This window comes from Tribolium castaneum, chromosome 5 (genome assembly GCF_031307605.1).
Source record: "Tribolium castaneum strain GA2 chromosome 5, icTriCast1.1, whole genome shotgun sequence".
Taxonomy (NCBI): Eukaryota; Metazoa; Arthropoda; class Insecta; order Coleoptera; family Tenebrionidae; genus Tribolium; species Tribolium castaneum.
Window position 1 is genome coordinate 10148995 of NC_087398.1, and position 25443 is coordinate 10174437.

Below are 25443 nucleotides of genomic sequence, written 5' to 3' on the forward strand. Positions count from 1 at the left end.
ACTTAATATTTTTATTTAACTTTTTTTCAAAATAAAATTTATTCATATAATTTTTGTACGAAATAGACTTTTTCTATTTTAAACTTAATTTTATATAAAATAACAAATGCCTTAAGCCATTGTTTATTTGCAAAAAGGTTTAGAGTTGCTTATCTTAAACACAATTATCTGTTCTAAAACTTTATGGTGTACAAAGAAAACGTTGCTACAATAAGCCGGTCCTAAGTTTTCTATTAGTTTTGTAAATGTCATTAAATGCAAACCAAAATTATTTATTTAATTTAAACAAAAAACACGCAAAATTATTTGAAATTTTATAGTTCTGCTACAAAATTTATTTTTTGATAATTGCAATTCTTTTAAATTAGACAAAATTTCTTAAAGCAAATTATACAATAAGATGAAATTGACAAAAACAAATTATTATTAATGTAATATATTTTTTTACTAATCTGTTTTCCAAAATTAAATTAAGTAATATATTTTTTAACGAAATGGGCTTCCTTTATTTGAAACTCAATTTTATGTAAAATAATAACATTTTAAATGATTTATAAAAAATAATAGGTAACCGATTAACTATTATTAAGGCGACATTTTCACTTCGTTCGGCTGCACCTACCTATGTATTTGTTATTCGATAACTTGAACAGTCGAACTTCGATAAGTCTAATTTTTTGATCTCTCGAATACTTATGACGAATTCTGGACTCCAATTTCACTTTCTAAGTTTTTTAAGTCTAATTCTAGATATGCAGCCCCTTTTAAACACTACCCTTAAAAATACTTTTAATTTTAATAATTACTGATCCGAACAAAAAATGTCGCTTTTTAAATTTTAAATTCATCTATAACTAGAAATTGTTGGGTTTTTCGACGCCGTTTCTAAGAACATTTTGCAAATACATAGTAGAAAATAGTGTTAATTTGGACATAATTATAAACACAGGCTGAGTCAGTTGTGATGTATTTCACACTTGATACTGCGTTTGATTTAATAATAAACAGAATCAAAATAAGTATAATTAAAACCATGTCAACAGTTCATGCCAAGACTAAACTAATGAACACTATCAATTCTAAAATAAATTTTTAATTTTTTATAAATTTACAAATCAAGTGAAACTGTTATGTTGTACTTTTGGTTGCATCCAATTAAATTCATAATTAATCGTAATTAAGTCACTCTGTATTTATCAACTTTACCGAGCCCAGGCTCACAATTAGAAATTGAAAAAAAAATCGAATAAACCGTCCTTTTTATCACGTTTACTTTCTGTTTGAAAGTCGAAAAGTAAATTTTGATGAGATAGGGTTTACAAAGTGTGACACCCTTATTAATATATTATAGAAAAATATTGTTTACAAATAAAAATTCCTCCAAACAATTTTTCCCTGAAAATTATACAACTACAAACATTGTATGAGTTAAAAATGTGTTCATTTTAAAAACAGTTCCCAAAACTGCAAGTGTTTTAAAGAAAAACGAAGATAAACCTTTAAACTTCTTAGAACATTCAGAATTACCAAAATATCATTATACTCCTTCGAATATAAAACCGACGTGAAAATTTTTATTGTCCGTTTGCAGTGTTGTTTTTAAATAATAAAAAAACGAAATTATTAAATTCAGATTGTTGTAGCTGTTGCTATAAGTAAATCAAAACAAGAACAGTAAACACCTACCAAAACATTTGTTTCCTACAACTCTGCTTATTTCTGTGTGAAATAAAAATAGGATAATTTTCATGTTTGAACATTTTAGTATAAATTTCGTTAATGACTCTTTTATACAGACAGAGTGATACCGCATGTAAAACATGAGTGTAACTGAATTCGTGTTCATGTTTTTATTGTTATTCCGCTAATACCATCGAGTTGTTGTTATTATAGTCAAAACACAACATAAACAAACGCAACTTTTTCCTCGGTCTGCGACCACAAAGAGCAAAAAAAGTCCTTCTATTAATCTTCCAGTTGTTTAACAAATTTCCAATTACGTTTTTACGTCGTGAACGTACGAAATGTTTGCACGTTCCCGCCGACATTACACCAATAATTGCCGCAAAAACAGCAATCGACTTTTTCTCGTAATTAAACAAACACGGAAACAATTCGAAATTCAAGGCTCGGAACGTTTCCACGCCGCTTTTCGGGGAATAATTAGCCCAAGGCTGCGAATTTAATCAGTGCAAGGAGTGATTTAGGGCCCCGGACGACAAAAGTGGGCACTTCGGCAAGGCCGGAGACCACGGGGTGGTGCCATAAATTCGGATTAGGAGACATAAATTTGACAGAACGGTGTGCAGACCAGTCGTCGAAGAGGTTATTGTCTGTTTTAAGTTAGAAGGTGTTAGAGGACTTATAAAATGTCATTAGTGCGGACACCGCGCTTAATGACCGAGTATAAATAACGGAGGCTGCGTTATTTATGACTTCTGATGAGAGTGATTTATCGATTATTATTATTATAAAACTGGTAGTGTTTTCGCTTTTCGGGCGAAATGGAATGCGGAGATTAGGCGCACTATTAATGGTACTGTTGACATTCGGTTTTGATGGGCGCTGTACAGAGATAAATGACCAAACACTAATTAAGGATTCTGAAGGTACCTTCCTACCGGTAAAAAATGACCCACAAATGTGGTTAATTTTTTAGGAGGAGAGGTCATAAGCTGTCACTTGATAATTTAAAGCTTGTCACTTAAATCTCGACAGAAATTACCTCCTACTGGGCTGAAGCAGTTTCAAAAGTTTTTCGGAGAACGGACTGTAATTTCACCAACCATTAGGGAGTTTCGGGAAAAGCTGAGCCGACAGTGACGGTACTCTCAGGAAATTTTTTTTCCAAAATCCAGAATCAATTTTCAAAATGAAATTAACTTTTAAATCCTGTTACAATTTTAAGTTAACTTCAAACAAAAGTTGTTTAGTTCAAATCGTGCACAATCCCAGGCCAATAAACGACGAAATAAAATTATGTTATGTAAAAAGATAATAGAAAATGGAACCCGAAACTTTCTACTCCATAAATCACGTTTTACATCTCTATAACTTCTTTAGCAAACAATACAGTTTAACCAGGTCTAGGACAGACATCTAATTTTTTTCATTTTAAAAACATTGAATTTAAATCTACAAATGTTGGACAGTATGTGAGGCAAGAGGACCATTAAATCCCTATTCCAGGTGGTCACGAAATAGGAGAGGAGTAGCCCTCGTAACTGAACGAGATCAGAAAGTGGAGTGTCCAAATAACAAGGACTTAAATCACCCCTAATCCTAGTTGAAAATATTTATTTTAGCGTATTTGTAAATCAATAAAAAATTATTATCCGAAAAAGTTCAATTAATTCTTTCTCGTGTAAAAGCTCGTAATCAAGGCCTTCCTGCGACGAGTGCATGTAAGACTGCCTAATCGCCATCACCATCGCACATTACTGCTAATGCAGCCTTCGCGTGAACAAAGTCTCTCCTGCCGCCACACACAGCCCTTAACACACACCGAAAGCTATTAATTAATACGGTTACGTGCCACCCAAATTATGTTTTAAATATTTGTTCTTTTCACGTGTAAATTACACCGTGGAGGAAATTCGGTCATTTTTCCATGATGAATTGGTGGAGGTGTCAAGTGGACACAACCACTTCTACTTTGCGCAAAAATCCTCGTATTAGTTGTGTTTAACCAGCTTTAAATACTAATAGAGGGTTAGAACTTGATGACATTGTAAAGTCGAACAATGGCCATTTACTATTGTTGCAGTTACTGTTTAGAACACTGAGGATTAATGTTTATTCACTGCTGTTGACTTTATGAATGGAAAAAACGACAAAATAAACAATTTTCGCCAAAAGGCCAACACTTTTCCACCTCTAGTTTTTTTTTTTTCATCAAAGCGAAATAAATCCGTTTGATGGGAATTTCGTGTGAGTTAGTGTTCCGAATTGTGTGTCATCTGTCGCACTAAATTTACCATCCCATAATAAAATTTGTTAGGGTTTACGCTATGTTGAATAACAAGTTTTGATTTATTCAATGAACCGGTTTCGGATCGTTCGCAAGCCATCTTCAGTTCCCGGGCCTGTAATGACCGGTTCTACATTTTTTTCAGCCGTTACGTGAAAAAGTGTAACGAAAAATTCACAACTAATCAAACGCGGTTTGCAATAACTGTCAACACCTGCGGTATTTCACCACAACACTAATTAATAGGAATGATTATAGTTTTAGTCATTTGTAATTTATTACTTGATTTATCATTCTCTTTTAGCAGTCAATAGTGGTTTTAAATCATTAAATAATTACTAGTTTAGGTTTAGACTATATCCCAGATTAAAGTCAACTGACTCAGATCATGAACAACCATTGATAAAAATTGGATGTTATTCCATAACTTCAGAAGAATTTTTAAGTGTAAATTTACAATTTATCGTCCAAAAGGATCGTAATTTTAATTTACTTTATTAATATTGGGTGCAGAATAAATGAATCACCTTATATTTCACACAAAACTTTTGCTGCACACGTTACTATTAAATTAATGGTCGTACTGAGGGAGTTTGGTAAAATATCTAATTTAAATTTCCCACTTGTAACATTTATTGCAAAATTATGGTAATTTATGCTAAGACAAGTATTTATTAAGAGTTATTGATGTTTTTGTCATATTTTACATAATTTTGAATTATAACAATTATAAATTAAAAATTGGATTAGGAAAAACCAATATTTTACCATTGCACTATTTAAAACTAAAAATTCGAGATTTCAGTGGTGGTAGTGGGCACACTCGCGTGATTAAAAGTGAGTTGTTTTAGTAAATGATACAAATTATCACAGTTGGACCCCGAGATAATTGAATAGCTTGTATCTATAAGTCGGTTATTTATGGCACAACAAGCACTAATCTTCTAATAGGTGTTACCTACCTGGCCAGTGTTAGTCAGGTAGTTCCAAATTTGAAAATAAAACACTCGTAAACTTGTCAATCTCATATATTCACATTTTCGTTCCATTGACTAATAATTGTAAACACACTGTACATTCAAAAAATGAACTTAAAATTAATATGTACAAAGCTGTGATGATAAATTTGAAATGTTCATTTCTTTCTCAGGCCGACATCACAATAAAAAAAATAATTTGATTTCTTTCTTCGAAAAGTAACAAATGTTCCGCGCGCCGGAAGAATGAACAAACAATTATAAAAAATAATAAGAGAATAACCAACAAGAACAAACCGGTAGTGCTCTCTTCGTCCAAGTGGCAAAAATCTAAGAGATTTATAAATATTTACACTACATATGAGATGCGGAAGAGACACTGGGATCGTTTGTCAAAAACCTAACTGAGACGCGTCCGCTGTAACCGTCGACGTCTCGGTCCTGCTGGGCCCTATTTACAAAATTTTTGGTAGTGAACCTTCGTGATGTTCTATACAAAACGCGTTTGAATGACTATATACACGGAATACAGTGTGAACTAAATAAATGGCGACGGATTCATTTTGCGTGAGCGTGAGATTCGAGATAGGAAAAGTTTGTACTGGACCACTTACAGCAAAATGAACGGCCGCATCCTTACAAATATAACAATACTGTAGATGGTTAAGGAACCAAAATTCGCAACTATTTACACTCAGTCACCGTCAAGTTCGAACAGCGGCTCTCACATGTGCGCGAGGGGCGCCAGGGGCCCGGGCCCCAGCGGGTCCGGCGACGCACTGTACTGCTGCATGTGCTGGGACCCATCGGTGGGCAGGTACATGGAGATCATCTGTCGCAGGTCCCCCTGGGGCTGCTGCTGTTGGCCGTACTCCCGCTTGACGCCCGGCGTCGGTGTGTGCAGCCCCGAACTCGGAGAAACCGGCTCCGATTTTATACTGGACCCAGAGGGGCTATGCGACGACGTCTGTTGCATTCCGTAGGGGGAGCCTGCACTCTGGGGCACGGTGGCCCCGTAACCGTAACCGTTCATGTACTGCATTTGCGACATGTCGTAGCGGCCGTAGTTGGACCCGGTGTACTGCTGCTGGTAGGCCCCGGGGTCGTGCATCATGTACCCGTTGGGCATGTACCCATTGGGCATCTGGTACATGTCCCGGCTGGACACCTGTTGGACCGCCGAAGGCGCCGTCCGCGTCGGGTCACTAGTCGGGATCAAGCTGGACGCTCCCAAGGGATATTTATCCTTCTTCAGGAGCGTCTTGGTCTTCCTCCTAGGCCGGTACTTGTAATCCGGGTGTTCCTTCATGTGCACGGCCCTCAGCCGCTTGGCCTCGTCGATGAAGGGCCGCTTCTCGGCCTCACTCAACAGCTTCCACTCGGCCCCCAGCCGCTTCGAGATTTCCGAATTGTGCATTTTGGGGTTTTCCTGGGCCATTTTCCGCCGCTGGCCCCGCGACCACACCATGAAGGCGTTCATGGGCCGTTTGACCCGCTCCATGTTTTGCGATTTGGTATTGTTGTTGTTGTTGTTCTGGGTCTGGTGCTGGGTGGATGGTGGTTGGTGGTGGTGCAGTTGCGGCGGTGGTTGGGGCGGCTGGGGCTGGTGGTGCATCTGATGGGGGTGTTGGCCCATGTGCATGGGGGCCAGCGAGCCGTAGGACTGTATGGCGTGGTGCGGCGGCATCGTCGCGTGCAAACTGCCCCCTTTGAGGTCCGTTTCCATCGTCAACATGTCTTCCGTCGGCGCGAACAGTTTGCTGGTTTTCACTGCACACTACAACACAAACACGGTCACCTCCACGCTACTCGGAGTTTCTCTACGTTATGACGGTGTTGTTCTCTACCGCTGGTGGTTCCCCGAGCCCCCACCACGGGCTCTGATTGACAGCAACGCCTGCCATCTTTGCACCGGACCAATCGCGACGCGGGGACACGCCCTCGGGAGCCCCCTCTAGAGGCGCTGCAGCGCTCCAACGGGGCCGATACTAATTACGGACGATTACTAATTGTAGCTCGGGGCTATTTTTACTGCAACATACGCTAATCATTAATTAATAGGAGCATCGGACGAAAATCACTAATTACTAAATATAAAATTTTCAAACTAGTACTTTCGATTTATATAGGTCCACACAATGTACGCGGCGTTGTTATAGCCCCAGTTTATTCAAATGTAATACACTCTCACCCACTCAATGCTTTTTTCGGCTGTGCATTTGTGTAAATAAACAGAAGCTGTGCAAATTACGTGCTACCTGGTTTCAGATCGGGCAAGCACCGCAGGGGACGACAGCCGAGCCATTGTCTCGAATATTTATGTATCAGCAGATAATATCTCAAGTAATTGTTCCTGTAATTGGCTCAAACCCTTTTACAAAAACCTAGCCAAGAAATCACTCGCTTTTAACACCAAAACATTACCCAATTATAGTAATTTTTCCACAATTATGCAAAACCACTGAACTCGTGATGAACATCACGAGCATCAACATACAAAATATCGTAAAGAACATCCTGTATGTTTGGACCACAACTTAAAACATGATTTTGGGATTAAAGCATGGTCGGATTAGAGAGGTTTCACTGTAGTCACAAACTGTGACAGAGAGAAACCATTTATTTTATTCTACAGGGTTATTCCCTCAAGAGTCCACGCCTGAGTAGGTGCAAAGTGCAACACAAAATATACAAACATCTATACATACAGTCTATTCTATTACACTCTAAACAAAATGCAATTTATACCCACAATACAGGGCGTACCTACATTTATTGTAAAGTGTATTTTGTGTTGCATTTTTTTACCCGGCCAAGTGCGGACTTGTAAATAATTCTGTATTTCTAGAAAACTTTATTAGCAATGGCTGTCGAAGTAATCATTAATTCATAAACAGTCATACTAAAATTACCGTTTTCCAAAACAGTTATTACGAATGCTAACGTCATACCTAAAGTGGATTATGTATTTGTACCTTTACTGAATTGATTTAAAAGGCGTATCAGGTAAAGTTATATAAAACCCAATAACGATTACTTTAAAACAGAGAGAAACTATTATAAAGAGACACAAAATTCTTTGTGAAGGAAAAATACAAAACAGTTTGTTTTCAACATTTATACATTCTGTATCTGTACCGTGTGATCATTTGTATTTATAATTAAAGTAGGCTTCCATATTTTTTAAACATATTATTATAATAATCATAAGATCTAAATTATACAATTTTGAATGGTAATTTTTTTTGGTAATTGTAATAAATTTTTTATCTACAGACTAGTTTAACAATTAAAAAAAAGAACACGCCTACTTTAGTTATGAATTCAAATAATCGCATGGTATAACTTTTAAACCAGCGGACACAAAATTCTGGCTGCAGTTAATTCTGTGGACAAACAGTGATTTTTTGAGTGAAATTTTTCGTCGGATTAATCAAGTCTGGAAACTGTCCGACTCTGTCCAAAGTCTAATTAGTAATTTGTCGTCGTCGTCGCCGCCGCGACGGTCACACCGGCTGCCTATCTGAGCGACACAGGAGCTCGACTTGTCATCGGATAACAAAACCACAACTAACTTTGACTAGTGACTTGCCGGAAACTAATCACGGGATTATTAGGGAAATGTATTGATTCTTCACAAGAGATGAGAGAAATGAAAGTAAAAGTACAATTTTTGATGGTGGGTAATTGTAGTTTTGTGGCGATTCACTTCAGTGTTCGATTGCTTTGTTGGTACTGAAGCTTTGTTGAGGCAGTTTGTTATGGAAGAAAAAGTCGCCCCTTTTCGGAGTTGGTGTTCATCTTGTTTGTCAGGAATATTTTGCGTTTTTTGTAAATATTTATTAGAGATTTAAAAAAAATCAAAGATGTGTCAGTGAGTTTATTGATAATTTATCTACTTGATTGGTTTCTAGGTGTTTTAGATCAATCAAAAATTCATTTTGCTTACCGTCAGCTCTTCTTTTACATCGTCCTTAGAGCTGATTCCTGAAAAAAAAACGAAATGTAATTAAGAAAATATTGTTACCTACAATAAAAATGAATTATGATATGGATGATTAAATTTGATGAGTATAATGTAAAAAAGTATTTTTGAAAATTGATTGCCTAACAGCTAATTAACCCCAATCAATAAAGTATGATTGGAAATAGCTAAATGGCAGTGGTATAAACCGCGCTTTGCATGTTAGTTGAAGCGTAATTTATGGTTATTGCGGGTTATAGCTATCAAATAAATCCCGGAGGCAGGTAAAGACTGGCATTATTATTGCGCCTCTGTCACTTCCCATCGCCACAAGTTGCTCCTTGCAAACAAAATCGGTTTTTTCGCTCATTTTCAAATCGATTGCGTTCTAAATAGAAAACCTTGAAATTGCTAATGTTGAAAATTCTCGTAAACGGCAAAAAGCCTTGTACATGTCCAATTTGCGTTTTCGCTTCGTCAGAGAGCCGTCTTTTTGTTTCGTTTTCGTGGAATTGGAGGGTGGGTCAAAGGGCGTTGGATATATCCGTGTAATAATGGTTTTGTGGGCCAGTCATTAGGAATTCGCGTACAAATTTGCAGACGGTAATGACGGGTCGGTGCTCAAACACGGGACGCTGTGCCGGTTTAAAACTATGTCAACACGGCAAATTGTGCATACACTCTCATTGTTGGAGGGCCCCATCAAAGATGCATGAGATGGCGTTGCCTGGCGCTCCGCTCCGCTTCCGGCTTGCGCAACGTTCGCTGTTTGGTTTTAATACATTTTCAATGAACGCCACTGAAAGAATGTTTGACTCCGGCAAGCTTATCTTGGATCTGCAGTTTTTAAATTACAGAGCTGACCCCACACATACGGGGACTTCAAGTGGGCGATGGAGGAGCTAAGGCAACAGAAGAAGAAGAAACTAAAAATGTTCACGCCAAAAGCCGAACTCAACGAATACAACTTTTTTTTATTCACCAATTTGTTCCATAAAAACGAAAATTCAGTTTTCATCATTTAGATTAATATTATTTAATAAATAAATGCCGCGGTTGATGGTCATTGAATCTAAATATTAAATTATTGTTACTCTCGCTTTGTATTTCACGGATCACAGTGTTAATTATTTAAATATGTACAATTTTTAATAAACAAATTCATCCCTACCAATTTTATTCATGTAGATTCAAAAACAGCAACACACTAATTTTAGAGTTAGATCATTATGAGTAAATTCAAAAGTTTTAACCAAAAATAATAATTTTTCAAATTTTCATATCATCTTTTCATCAGTAAATTTTTTATGCTGTTTTATAATTTGTTTTTTAAACCAATCTCTTAACAATAATTAATTGCACATTATAACGATACAACGGGTTAAGAAAATATTTATACCAGAATGTTTCACAATTTCATTAAGGTAATTAGCAGATTTTGACTACGTATTATAAAAATAAAAATGCTAAACGTAAGTGCACAAAAACATAATGAATAATAAATAATCAACTGACAAATAAAAGGTGTCCCATTGAGTTGTTAATACCTAAAGGTCCTTAAAGGAAAACATTACCTACCTACGTTCCTAAAACGAAGTTATACGACATAAATAGATATCAACACCTCTCATTACATCTTAAGTTATTTGCAAGTACGTATACTTAATCAATGAAACAGGTTGTTTCAAAAATGACTTAGGTATAAAATACTAACTTAGGTACAGTCATGATCAAAAAGAATGACACCTTTAAAACCGTAGCCACAAACCTTTTCAGTATGATGCCGTTAATGTGGACGTTCGGCTAGTTTATAAATTGGCTGGATATTGTGTAGACTAGCTAGGCAGTTTGTAAATTAACATGTTTGACGAAATTTATGACCTAAAAGATTTTAATCGGACTTTTGCTATCCGGCCCGCTTGGTTAGAGTGTCATTATTTTTGAGCGTGGCTGTATATTCCTTATTAAAATAACACACCATAATTTTTATTGCATTTTTGAAAGCTGAATGATGATTTTGGCCTAGGTTTTTTGATCGATTCTGATTAATTTTTGAAATAATTCAATTTTCTTGAGATAAAAACAATAAGTACAATAAAAAAATTAAGTCTTCACTGTTTTAATTTTGCAACAATGCACTTTAATCAATGAACATTATTGTTACCACAGTAAACCATAGTAACTTTTTAATTCTACCACGGATTATTTGGTAGTTATTTTATAGTTAGTTAGTAGTTTTATTTTTTTTACATGTTCCAATGATTTTAGAACAGACGGTGGTGCATTTAGACCATACGTACAGGGTGTTTCAGACAATTATACGACACCTATAAAATGCAATCAACAGTCATATTCCGAAGCGAACTCGATTATAAATTTTGAAAAATTGGAAATAGTCTTTTCTAGTTAGTTATCGCTTCAAAAATTGCAAGGTTTTTAGTTAGTAGTTTATGATCATATTTATTCTGCTTCTTACTGATAGAACACATGATAATTGTTTCTGAAAAAAAAAACAATTTATGACTACTTATTAATGAAACAGTTTGACAACTGCTGTAATGTGTTTCCAAAAATTCAATAATTAAATTTTGTGTTTTGTGTATTGTGTATTTGGGTGTTAGAGTAAGGCTTCGTAAAGTTGTGTGAAATACACTTAGATCCCATATTAATTAATAAAAAGTAAAAAACAAAAGCAAAAAGCAAAACATTAAACAGCGGTAAAAGAGTAAATAAAGTATTGGCTTTCTAAGTAAAGAAGTTGCAAACTGTGCGTAAGTTTATTAAAAAATTGCTACTTATTCCGCCCGTTTACAAGTAGCAAACTTTCTTGCTAAATAATCGAAAGAATTTAAAACTTGTCCAAGGGCGTTTTCAAGGCTAGCCCAAGGTAGAATCCCTCCATAAACAACGCAATTACTCGTCTGTCGAACCTCTCCTCCACTACCTGACAATTATCCGATTCGAAAGCTCATCGAAGCGAAAGCTCTTGCGTAAAATTCCTCTTCGGCTTTCGGCAAACTCTGTTTTTTCGCCGCTGGAATGGTAAAGTTCACGCCGACATTTGAGACGCTTTTGATTGAGGAAGAAGAGAAAGTACATCGGCGCGTAATTATAGTTATAGTACCATCAATAAGTGAAATCGGCGAGTTTCATAACGGAATTCAAGTTCGCTCGATCTCGACGATTTAAATATTGGGACCAGGTGTGCTTGGGCCCGGTGCAGGTAAATACCGGGAGACAGCAGGGAACCGGAGTGATTGACAGCTCCGGATCGCGGCGAGCTTTGACGGTTAATGAAGACAGGGCAGGGGGAGAAGGATAAGCCTTCCAGGACCACCACCGGTAACGACCGGGATTTAGACACAACACACAAACATGCGAAGCCAGTGCTTCCCCAAAAGAATTATTTTTTGGGAAGTAATAAAAGCTTCAACAAGTAATATAAATATTCAATTATTTTTTTAATGTTAAAAAAGTAGAAATGATAAGTGCTAGCCTTCATTTCCGATGATGAAGGATGTCACAATAGTTTTTTATTTTTTTATTAACATTTATTATTTAATTTACTGATCAAGAACTCTTCATGTTTATGTGGATTTAGTTTCTCCCTATTCTTTTTGTTTTGTGTTTGGGCCAAACAGGCCCCGATTAACACCTTGGATTTGTCATGGTGTTTTTTGCATCGCGGGTTGGGCATAAATAATGGTCCACATTTCGGCTGTTAATTTTTCTCGATGAAAAATTGGCTCGGATAACTATCAATATCCTTCAGACGATCAATAGGTGTACTCCTCGGGAATGATTTATAATAACTTTCCATCATTAAGGGATTTTTTTTTGAGGGCAAGTAATCCCGAAACCGCTCGACGGGAGCGCGAAGACAGAAATTTTAATCCAGTTAATTACGTTTATAGTTGTATAGATGTAGTAAATTGATTACAGTTTTTGACGTCCCGTCTCAGATAATTACCATTTCGAAAATTCCAACGTTTCGATCCACGCGATAAAAAGATATTTGTTTTTGAAAGGGGATAACACGTGTTTGCGATTGCACGTGCCGGGAGTTACGGTAGTGATCGATTTTATTTACCGAACTAACAAATGTGACAAGCAAGTTCTAAAATGCTGGTTGAAGGCTTTGATGATCGGCCCTTTACGACTATTAGAAGAATTTCAGAAAAGATACAACTTATTATTAAATTAATTGGCAATTGCTTATAAAAGTCCAGGCTTTCTACAAAAAAAATACATAAATACTTGGATTAAGCGAAAATGTTGTATTATTGCTATTACCTTTTTGAAGTTTTAAAATATAAGTTAAAATTCGTAAAAACCGCAGATTCCAAAGCTGTTTTCATTTTTGTCATGAAACACATCGTTTAAATATTTCCCAGAAAAATACCTAATCACATCCCATAAACGTTTAGAAGCATAAACGTGGAGTAGATAAAACAATTGGAATCAGAAAAGTGGTAACTATTAGTTTAGGTTCATTTAATCTTTATTGATTCCAGATTCTAGAATAAAAATCCGAATACAATTTCAATCAGTATAGTAATTATTACTGAAGTAATAAAATTCATAAGAAGTTAAAATTATGACGTAATTAAGTCATTTTTTATGGCCTCCTTGATGTATGGAGACAACGAAGTTGTCCATGCCAAGCTTTGAAGCCTTACATGTCTATGTAAAATGCTCCGAGAAGTCGATTGGTCTAAACCAGTAATTCCCAACCTTTAAAATCCAGTGGACCTCCTTACAAAAAATATATCCAAATGTCAATAATTCGTTTATTGATCTGTTATAATAGTTTTAATTAAACTGAATAATAAAGTTAATGTAAACTTTGTCTACTACCTACTAAAACTACTATTTGTTTCTCTGTTTGTTCCTGAGAAATAGTAGATTTAAAAATTTAATATTTATGCTCGTTATTTTAGTTAGGCATTTATGATAATAAATTTGCGGACTACATTCTGATGTTTTATGAACCAGCGGTTGGGAATCACTGGTCCAGACTCTGAAAGGAAAAATGGATATGCAGATAGAAAGTTAGTTGAGGAAAATACAGAAAGTACATTTTATAGGTGATTTATTGGGTATTTAACTATTTTTTTTCTATTAGAAGCACACTGAATACTAAATAATACTAAATTAAAGTATATAGGTTTCATAAGAAGGCAAACTTTTCTGCGATCCAAAGGATAATGCCTCGATGAAAGAGTGCTCTATACTCGCTCTATGCTTTATTTTCTCCGCTTCAAAGTTCATTTATTAATGAATAACTATTTATTTAGAAAAATAATAATTGTTGACTCCCATTAAAAAATTTTTTTATACTGGGTGAGGCAACCTTATCGCGCACCCCAGAAAACCTATCCATAATCTCTGATCTCTGACCCATTCTTTAGCAGATTCAGTTAGTGACCAAAAATCGTTTAAGAATGAAACCATGCGAAAATTCATGATGAAATATGTCATTCTAGCACTGAATTAGCGAAGAGAACTTTAAGTCCCGAATTTTAAAGTAGACTAGACTCTATAAGGTTTTCCCTTTTCCCTTCGAATGATCGGTAAAGAAAGCAACTTAAAATTTAATTAAACAAATGCGAATTGCGTTGTTTGCGTGTGAAAAAGCGTTAAGCTTTCTTGGAGCGGTTGTTTTTGAGCGGCATAATAAACGCCGGTACGTTATGCCTAGGTGTATAGATGTGAAACTTGGCGTCGCCTCTGGCGGACAGTTTGCGTTTCCGGCGCTTGAATGCGTTTATCGGGCCTCGTGGACACCGGAACTGGTGCCCGGAGCTGCCGGAACAAGACGACACACGTCATTTCCTCGAATGTCAGATCTAGGACAGCGCCGGCGAGCCGGACCTTCCGATAACTAGTTTAAATAAATTGCCTTCTAATGGTAAATTGAGTTTTCAGATAGGTGTACGCGCGTATCGGATCGATTTTGTTTCCAACTCCTGACAAAAAATCCGGTTATGGAAAGAGGGTTTTTTCCTCTCCTCGCTCTGTGTGTTAGAGACGATAGGTGTAGTGCGCGGATAGGACATACATTGTATTTTTTATCACGCCTGTAAAATGCCCCCAGCCCGGACTATTTCCGGAGTTTGACAGCTCGACCTCCGGATATGACGTTATCTAGACGCGAACTTTTGTGCTCGGGCTTTGCGACCTCTCGGCTGTCGCCGGCGTCCTCAACTTTTCATTTTCAGCGTTTATATTTAAATATGGTGGCGGCCGGGATGTACCTGGCCATTATTCGCCCAGATAAGACACTAGTCTATGTTTTATTTTTGCTGGTGGTTTTTTGGGAAATTTGGCGTGTGAAAACGTCAATGAGTCCCGAATGTGGGGCGTGGTGACCGCGGTGAAATATAACGCTGGGACAGAAATATCTTGTTCGGAGACCACAATGGGTCTCGGTGGAGAAAAAATGGTACCATTCATTCAGTCGTGAGTAAAAACTGGAAGCTTCGCCCCCCGCGGCTGCATTGTATGCGGAATTCGGACCATATTCAACTCTCCTCACACGTGCTTTACCTATACCAACAATGGGACATAACCATTTCGATTTAAACTTTCGGCCAGGTATTTTTGGCTTTACCCTCCTCCGCAACGCGGTAATGACGTTTCGAGGAATTTCGCCTTGCACACCCTTGATTTATACATTTTTTAATCCCCAAACGGACACGTTTACGACCGGTTTTCGCCCTTAGAAGCCCTGTGTGGAGTTATCTCAAAAACAAACTCGGACAATGTTCCAAGTTTGACAATTTTTTTATTGGGGCTTAAAACGATCATGAATGACACAATGCCCATAGAGCTAATTCAATTCAACGTTTCCACAATAGAAATCAAGTCAGGTAGATGGTTTTGTAACGATGCACTAGAGGGTCTTGATTGACTCCATCGTTTTATATCAACTCACTTTCCTACGCATGGGACAGGACTTATCCTTTTAGCTGTGCAGTATGTTTTTTGAGAGGATTATAATAGCGGAACACTGCTCCAGATGTTTTTGACGATTTTTAGACTTGTTTTGTAAATTTTTAGTACACACACCATTAAAGCCTAGGAATATTAGCAATTTTGAAAAACAATTATACCGGCTACTCAAAAAACAGCGCACCAACTCAGTGTGGTAAAGAATTCCTTCCATTTGAAGGTAAAAATAGTAAAAAAATTCGTTGTATTAAAGTTATTGGTAGACAACGAATTTTAAATAAAATGATTTGTGGTAACGTTGTCAAATAGTCGTGATCGCAATAGAATTTGATCAACAATAAAAATAAATTATTTTTGAAACGGTTTCCTAGGAAATAATTCCCAGTGTTGGCACATCTACAAGTTGTGATTTTTTGCTGAATTTTATTTTTTTTAAATTCAAAAAACTGCTAAAATCTAAAAGTAAATTTAAAATTAGAAAACGATTACTTAGTGTGAAACATAGACATTAGAAAATAATTAAAACTGAAGAAGTTAACAAAATAAGTTTGTAGTTCTAGATTTTTTTAAATATGAGTTTAGGAATTTTTCCAAGATTTTTCCCATGATCTACACATGCTTCTCAACGACATACCAGTGAATTAGTTTGTGCGCCAGTTTTTGAGCATCCTGTATGACAAATAAAATTTTTGGCATTTTTTTGAAACGAACTGTTATTTGTTAGCATTTATTCAAAGATTCCATGAAAATGACTTTGTTTGCCATTGTTACGATTAAAGAAAAATAAAAATAAAAACTTTCGTTTCTAACTTGTTCTCGTGTGACGTTTTTACAGTTAAAAAAACAAAAATAAAATAATATTTTTGGAAACTAAGTAACTCTGCTGGTTACTACAGTTCAACATCGCCGTAGCATAGTTGTTAATTTTTTTTGAAAGATTTTTTTCCACACTGCACTTAAGGCTGCGAATACCTCCTGATGAAGTTTTTGCGAAATATTTATCTATAGAACGCTTCTTTAGAAGGTATCCTAGACGACTTCAATGAGTATTGAGTCAGAAGATTGTTCTGGTCACAGTAAAACAGAAATTTCGTTACCTTCGTGAAAATTCCTAAACCACTTGAAGTGTGCTGTTGGCAATATCTTGGATAAAAATCTAACTATCGTCCGTAATTTTTCGTGTAAGGAAAGACAAAAGCTTAACGAATAAGATTCTGGTACCAAATTGCCGTTAGAAATGGTTTAGCCAAAACGTGTAAGGAGACTTCCATGGGAATTTGTTGCTTGCAGTTTGCAACAGTGAGTTAATGTTTTGTTTACTAATAAATCCCGATTTGGAATTTACTTGGATGCGTATTTGAAGACAATCTGACAGAGAAAATCATTTCCAACATGTCCAGGAGTGTATCCTTACTTCAGTAAAACAATTATGGACGAAGAAGCGATCGCGTTTTGATTAAACCATTTTTAACCGCAGTTTGGTACAAGTATTTTTTATTTTTTAACCTTTGGTCCTGCTTTACACCAAAATTAGAGTGATGGTTTGACTTTTATGTAAGATATAGTCAATCGCACACTTCAGGTAGTTAAGAAATTTTTACGAAAGTAAACAAATTTTTGTCTTACCGTGGTTAGAACAATCTTCTGACTTGATATACATTGAACACGTTTAGGATACACCTCAAAAAATGGTTCTATGGATAAATGTTCCGTAAAAAAATTATTCACAACCCTAAGTGCAGCGCGGAAAAAAATCTTCTAAAAAGAGATTATTATTTATTATTATTATTAATTATTATTATATTTTTGGATTTTTATTTATAAAAACGTCAGACAAGGTCAAGTTGGAATCAACAATTTTTATTATTATTTTTTTAATTGTACCAATGACAAACAAAATCTTTAATATTTATACTGAAAAATTACAATTCGTTTTAAAAAAATGCCAAAAGTTTCATTCATTATTCAAAAAAACTACTAATATCTCTGGACGTTTCTGGTGGGTGTATTAATCAAACCAAATTTAAAAATATAAAACCCAATGTGGAGTTTATTGAGGATGTTGCACATTTAAATATCCCAGATTTTTTGCCACCTTCCGCAATTCCGCAAACCGTCCCACTTTGCACTTCCCTGAACCTCTTTATCCACTCCATCTCCTCTCACTAATTACCCGTAGTAAACCAATCGTCGTAAATCCGAGTCGGAAATAAATCAAAAAAGACAGTTCGCCGTCCACTGGCATCCAATTTTTACAGCCTCGTCATAAAGCCATAAACCCGTCACTTTCATCTTGCGATAATTAAAGTGAAGTAGCTCTAAAACCGTGCAATAAAGCGATTTAGAGGTCGGGAAATATTTTTTACATAATATTCGAAACGGTGGTTTGAATTTCACGTCTGTTGAACCTGTCCTGGGTCATTATCTTGCCACTCTTGTCACCCATACGTATGTAATCGCTGGCTCGCGACGCCACCTTCATACGTGCATGCCCAGGAAAATGGAAGTAATTTACATTTCACGGGAGGCTATTATTTTTCATCGAGACATGCAATTTCGCTGACGATTTCCGGGATGGCAGTGAAAGGGATGAGAGTGATTTTAGTGCTTCAAATGTTTGGCTCTTGAACAGTGGAAGTTATTTTTCGCGTTGTTGGGCCACCTCGTGGTGCGAGTTGTAGTACAAAGAGTGTAAATTTCACAGCAACATATAAATCCGCGTGAATAGCATTGAAGTCGAATTGAATGTGAATGCCACCTTGCTTTATATCGGCACAATGTGATAATGGCCTACCTGTTTAACTTTATTATTCATGTCTTTACAGAGTAAAAGCGGAGTCTAGATCAAGTGCACAATCCACGGACAATACCGCCAACATTATCCGTACTATAATGAAATGTTGGGGTCCCATTATTGCTCCTATAAAGAATGTATACAGTGATTTTACACTGGCGCTGTCCTATTGAATAGACGGGGCATTTTAAATAGTGCATCGAACAGGTAAGGTAAGGAAGCCACGAAAATATCTTTCTTGCCAGGGAGACGTCGTATAGGGGAGCGCTTTCGAGCTCATTATGCGAAAGTGCACATACATCTATCATAGGCCCGAGCAACAAGTTGCGACGATGCTATTGTCGACAATGGCGAAGAGACGCTCCTTTGCTCGGCGAAAATTACTCAAATTTGATTCGGAACGCTGATGCCAAGGTGCAGACTCTTTTGAATCGACGAAAAACTGATAATTCAACGCAGCAACCAGGGAAATAATGGCAAGATTTCCACGAAATCGGCCTTTTATTTTCATTTTCGCACTGATTTTTAAACACAAAATTGGAAAAAAAACATATGAATATACTACAAGAAGGTTGTAAATAATTTTCCACTAAATGGACTTTAGCCCACTTGATGAACATTTTGTACATTTCGGCGGGATATTTCTATTTTTGAGATAAAATATCTGAAACTGAATCTTACTGGAGCCAAAAAGCTCCACAATTTTATTTATAAAAATGGCAAAAAGAGTTTCCAATTATGATTAGGTATAATTTAAAAAAATAAAAAATTTGGTAACACTGCAGAAATGAAAAAAATAATAGCAACTTTCGAATTTGTCAGGTGTATGCGGTAATACAGTGGAACGTCGATAAGGCGAATGCCTATATCTCGAAGTTTCGATAAGCTTTCGAGCATTTATATGTTTATTTACATATTTTACACCAAAACAAGTTATTTTTTGATACATTTTATAATTAGTTATGTACCTATAACCAATATTTCATATCTAGAAACGTTCATAACTTGAATAATTTTCTTGGCAGTCTTATTAAGAAGGTTTCACTGTAGTTCTAGTCAGCAGATATAGGTAAAATTATTGTTGGTGAAGAGAAGGGCCTTAATCCAACTAAATTAATAAATTTTTACAAATTTATTACATCTTCAAAGTCCTTTTTTACAAATTGGTCAAAATAACAATATCATCGGTGCATAACAATTGTTATATAGATAATAGACAAAAAATCAAAAGTTTACATCGAGTAAATTTGGCTTTTATAGATAATGTAATAAAAGTTGTAACATTCTACAGGGTTAGTCAATAGTGGGTTACTGCTGACATATCCTAATATGCAACCAAAAACTGTAATTGCACTTACCACTTGGACACCTTCTATTTCGTTTGATTTTTAAAAACATTAAATTAACACTGGTTTTTTATCTTTTAAATAATAACAATCCATCATGAAAGTTTAGATAAACTGTCGAGTCAAACTTGACACTATTGACACTACCCAGAACTATGTAATCGTAGATTAATTTTAATTTTTTGAACGATAACCGATCTGGTCAGCTGGAATTTGTATTATTATAGTATTTTAAATAGCATATTTTAAAAAAATTGAGAAGTAACCCACTATTGACTCACCCTGTATAATGATATACAGAAAATCAAAGTTGAGTGCCTTGGAAAAGACGATAACAGATTTATATTTCCTGTAAAAAAGTGACTGAAGAATGTCCTATTTAAAAACGTCTAGTTCTTTTGGTTATCGCTTAAAAAATAAAAACGAAAATAACATTTTTTTCTCAATTATTCAAAATGATAAAAATGATACGTCAAATTTTCTTTCAGATAATTGTTTATAATAACTGAGATTCCATGGTAAATTAAAGTTCATTTCTTTAATGTTGGGAATATTTACAAAAATTTAGTGAATAACACAGTTGATCTATCATTTCTTCATGTTAAAAAAAACTATAGAGAGTGTAGAAATAAGAAACACTTCACTAACGAAGGATACTTTATTTACCACACTACAATTTAGGAATAATAAGTTCTATAACTTCACAATACGAATAGAAATTCTATGGTCGTAAGTAGAAAGCTGCAGTACCATCTTATGGAGAATTGAAGAACCGCCACTACACATATTTCTTTAAAGACAATTCAAAAGTTTGGTACACAATGAGCAAATTTTAGATGTACTAGTTTTTTATCTCCACCGTTTATATAAAAAATAGTAAACATTTTCACATTACAGTTGCACAATTAAAATATTGTGTCAATTTTTTGTATCGATTTAGGTCTTTTTAAGGTTGTTAAACTGGCGACTGCTGCATAGTATGTAAATAAATCTTTTGGATGCTGTGTAAGGTGTGTGGGATAATTGTATTTTAATTACGCCCCGCCAGTCCCGCATTTGATTTTTTGTGTGCCACACGGCACATTTCCGAGTCCATCATCCATAACTGCCATCCGCTTGACCACGTATGAATAAGCGTCCGCGCCCCGGGTGATTGATTAAGGATCCCAATGATATATGATCGCTGTAAATTCACAAACTGTTCGTTTTATTAGCCACCGAATTGCCCTTAAAAACTGCGAGGGGTCTCCGTCCGAAAAAAAGGTAAACAAAAATTTGTCGTCATCTTCGGCAATTAAAAATCGCATCTCGCGCGCACAAAACCGTAATCGATCAGTTCCACACATCGTATAATGGAGGCAATTCCCGTACATAGAGCGCACTTCATTGCGTTTATTCCCATATGCTCCTAAAAAGCTGCTTAAAGTCAAATCGGAAGCCACCATAAAATTACCTTCCAGCGGGGTAAGCGATTAATGTCGATTTTTTTCGCTGCGCGCTTGGAAAAATCCGTGTTTCGCTCGAGTCATGCTTCGTGCTGATGGTAAAGAAGTGTTTAATAGGCATTTACACCCTTTTATACAAAGCATCTCTATCAAAGTCGAGCTGAGTCATGGCGTATGTCAACCGGGAATGCAGCCCAATCAACGTCGGCTTCGATGGAATGCGCGAAAAAAAACACCATCACCATCAGGGTAAAACCTCGAACTCGTTAGCTGGTGAAAATAAATAAGCGCGGACAAGATGGCCGACGGGACGTAATTACGTTAAGGAAATTATAACTAGGCGCACCGATGGATCAAAATGGGAAACTAATTAAATTCAAAATGCCACAAGCTAGCCACCACATGAGATTCTTTTTTCTCTAATTACCTGCTATATACCTACTCCCTGGAACTTCTCTTCACGTCCAAACTCGCAAAAACACATATGCAGACCAATAAAAGACCAGTCTAAAAATACAGTGTACCTGGGTTACAACGAACACCCAATAAACCTCAGAATTTGTTATCCTTATCGAACAATTTTCAAGTTGGTTTTTAAGTTTGAGTAAATAAAGGAAATATAAATTATAAATTTATAAATATAAATATAAATATAAATACAGCGTGCTCAAAAACTGGCGCACCAACTCAATGGTGTGTGGTAGAGAAATGGTTACATATAATGGTAAAAATAGTAAAAAAATTTTTTGTATTAAAGTTATTGATAAATAACTAATTTTAGGTAAATGATATGTGGCAACGTTGTCTAACAGTCATGATCGCAATAGAATTTGAGCAACAATAAAAATAAATGATTTTGGAAACGGTTTCCTAGGAAATAATTCCCAGTGTTGGCACATCTACACATTGTGATTTTTTGGGTGAATTTTAATTTTTTTAAATTAACAAAACTGCTAAAATCTGATAGTAAATTTTAAAATAATTATTTATCGTTTTATTACGGAACGACTACCTGGTATGAAACATAAAAATTTAAAAAAATAATGAAAACTAAAGAAGTTAACACAATAAGTTTGTAGCTCCAGATTTTTTAAAATATAACTTTAGGAATTTTTTCAACATTTTTCCTGTAATCTGCACTTGCTTCTCAATAACGTACCACTGAGTTGGTGCGCCAGTTTTTGAGCACCCTGTATAAATATAAATATAAATATAAATATAAATATAAATATAAATATAAATATAAATATAAATATAAATATAAATATAAATATAAATATAAATATAAATATAAATATAAATATAAATATAAATATAAATATAAATATAAATATAAATATAAATATAAATATAAATATAAATATAAATAATCTTTAAAATGAGACTTTTTTGTTCGTTATTTGAAAATTTAAACGAATTCGACTGTATTAAAATTAAGATGGTATTTCATTTTAAAAACGTGAGTACCTACCACTGTACTCTATGCTCTATGCTCTATGCTTCAAGGTTCGTATCAATAAATTATTTTAACTTAATTTTGCGCCAAATAGTCCCGACAGTAATAGTAATAGTAATAGTAATAGTAATAGTAATAGTAATAGTAATAGTAATAGTAATAGTAATAGTAATAGTAATAGTAATAGTAATAGTAATAGTAATAGTAATAGCAATAGTAATAGTAATAGTAATAGTGATAGTAATAGTAATAGTAATAGTAATAGTTATAAAAATAATAATTTTTGTAAAAAAATATTTGTTTAAATATTGAGTTGGCGAAAAAATTCCAAGGCTCTGTAGGTATCACTTGGAAAAACGATCACATATCTGAAAAATTTTCATATACAAAACAGTGATTTCTGCATTTTTGAATAGAAAACATCAGTCATCTATGTGAAAGCGCTCGTCTCCAATTGGCATTACAAATGTCCCTGTCGCGGCATCAAACTCTGTCAATTTTTCGCCATAAACGCGAAATTGAATTTGTGACTCTCCCTCTGTTTGTCGCATTCCGTAAAAGTTCCTCACCGAATCGTAAATACACGAAAAAGGAGTAGATCCGTCTCTGCTGTAAATTACATCTGCGATTTGTGTTTTTGACAGTCGCGTTTTTCTCCCCTCGATGTGTTATTGACTGGAGGATATGTCGTAAATATTGTTTGGATGCGCGGTTTATGAGAGGTATTAATTATTGACTCCTGAATCGTTAAACTGAAATATTGCCGTCGTATAAGCCCTGCGTTACTGTTGTGGTCATGGGGTTGTCGGCGGTCACATTTACAGCGAAAAACTTTCAGCGTGAATAATTAAACTGCAAGTGCATTGAATGACAGAATGCGAATTTGCAATATAAACATCGGCCATACATCATCCCTTGACAGCCTGATCTAGTCTTGGTCCGTCTCTCGCGTCGCCTAATCCCAACATCCATCATCACGTTGGGCGCGTCCGCCCCTCAGATGCCCACCACAGCACCCACAGCTTTTTTAAATCGGGACATTTTTATTCATATCCGAACACGGTTTATTAGAAACGGATGATCAATTTCAATTTATTTGTTATTGCGTGCAGGCACACGGCTTTACAGTTTTCTGCATCCGAGCGCGCGGCACAATGAAAAACGCAACGGTGCGTCCCGGAATAACCACACATTTCAAGTGCAGGTAGCTTAAAACAGAACTTGCACAATTCAAAGCCGGGGAATTTTTTTGAAGTTGCGTTTAACTTTAAAATTAAGTTGGCAACAGTTACCACATGACTGTTGCCCACCTTGAATATCGAACTCCGCCTGAACCCACCTAATTTTGCAGAAATGCTCGAAATAGACAAAAATAACATAACTTTTGAGCAAAGTTTCGACGAATTTTGGCGGAATTGTGGCGTTTCTATTTATTCAATTTTTGAGCTGGTGTCACAAAAATTTCGACTAAGTACCTACTTCCTTTAAAATGGAGCGGTAGATGGCAGTTGTGCCGGAAATGGACTCCATGATCCTTCGATTTTTTCTTTTGAGACCACAATACTCAAAGGCCAATTCACAAATTTTCACAGCTAAATTCTCTTTTGTCATTAATTTTTAATTATCTTGATGAAACGACGGGCAAAACGAAGAAAAGGAAGAATGTGGAAAAATTCGAAAAAATTAGAAAGTAGAAAAAAACATAAAAGACCTTTGATGTTTTAATAGTCTTAACAGTCGATGTTTGTAGACCAGATTCTCGAGTCGATTCTTATAATTTTTTAAAAAAGAAAAATTTTCAGAACACGCTTCTTAAAGTGAACATAAATCCAAAAACCGCATATCATGATGACTTAATTTTTGAAAACCATGTCCACTACTACAAAATTAGGGCGAGAAACTGGGTAATGTGGGATTATAAACAACCAAAACACAACATAAAACAAAATGTTAAATGAAGCGAAAAACAGAATTAACCCCAAATCAGTACCGAAATTAACTACCCAAACGAAACTTCTATCAAACGATGTTATTGATTTTGCTTTGAAATAAGCGAAAACTAAAAACTATGATAGTGAAGGATAACGAGGTTTACTAGCAAAGAAGAAGAAAGAAAAAAGTAGAACATGTCCCAAACCTACCTAGTAAATGTGTCAAAAGCTGTAAAAACGAAAAAAACATATAAAAAAGTAAAGAAAAAAACAGTGAAAAAACAGTTGTAAAGGTAACAGTGAGTTTGCACAAAACTTTTTTTATTTTTATACCGCATGTTAGAACCTTTTTCAATTAGCAAAGGGTTACTTTAGCCAATACGAAATCGAGTAAGAAGCTTATACAATGTGTTCAAAAATGGTTGTTCATCAAGTCACCTGTGAAATTTGAACGTAATGTATCGCTTAGTTTAAATTATAAATGCTGTCAAAATAATATAAAAAGGATTCGAATCTAAAAACAAAAGAATACACAACAACAAAAATCACGGAAATATAAAACACAACACAACTCAAAACAAGCCCTACATTTAAAACAACTTTGCC

At 35.4% G+C, this 25443-nt stretch overlaps 1 protein-coding gene and 1 long non-coding RNA gene across 11 annotated transcripts in view; both read right to left on the reverse strand.

Annotated features, from left to right (window-relative positions):
* Window positions 1-25443, reverse strand: part of LOC135266349 (uncharacterized) — a 267145-nt gene that overhangs the window by 69248 nt on the left and 172454 nt on the right. For all 10 annotated transcript variants that reach the window (XR_010334338.1, XR_010334334.1, XR_010334342.1 and 7 more), the window contains one exon: window positions 8897-8934. This is a non-coding gene — a long non-coding RNA (uncharacterized LOC135266349). The remainder of the gene's footprint in view (window positions 1-8896; window positions 8935-25443) is intronic.
* Window positions 4983-6897, reverse strand: SoxN (SoxNeuro). Its single transcript, XM_008194925.3, has one exon. It carries the CDS (start codon window positions 6680-6682, stop codon window positions 5672-5674), a length of 1011 nt encoding a protein of 336 aa, XP_008193147.1. The 5' UTR covers window positions 6683-6897; the 3' UTR covers window positions 4983-5671.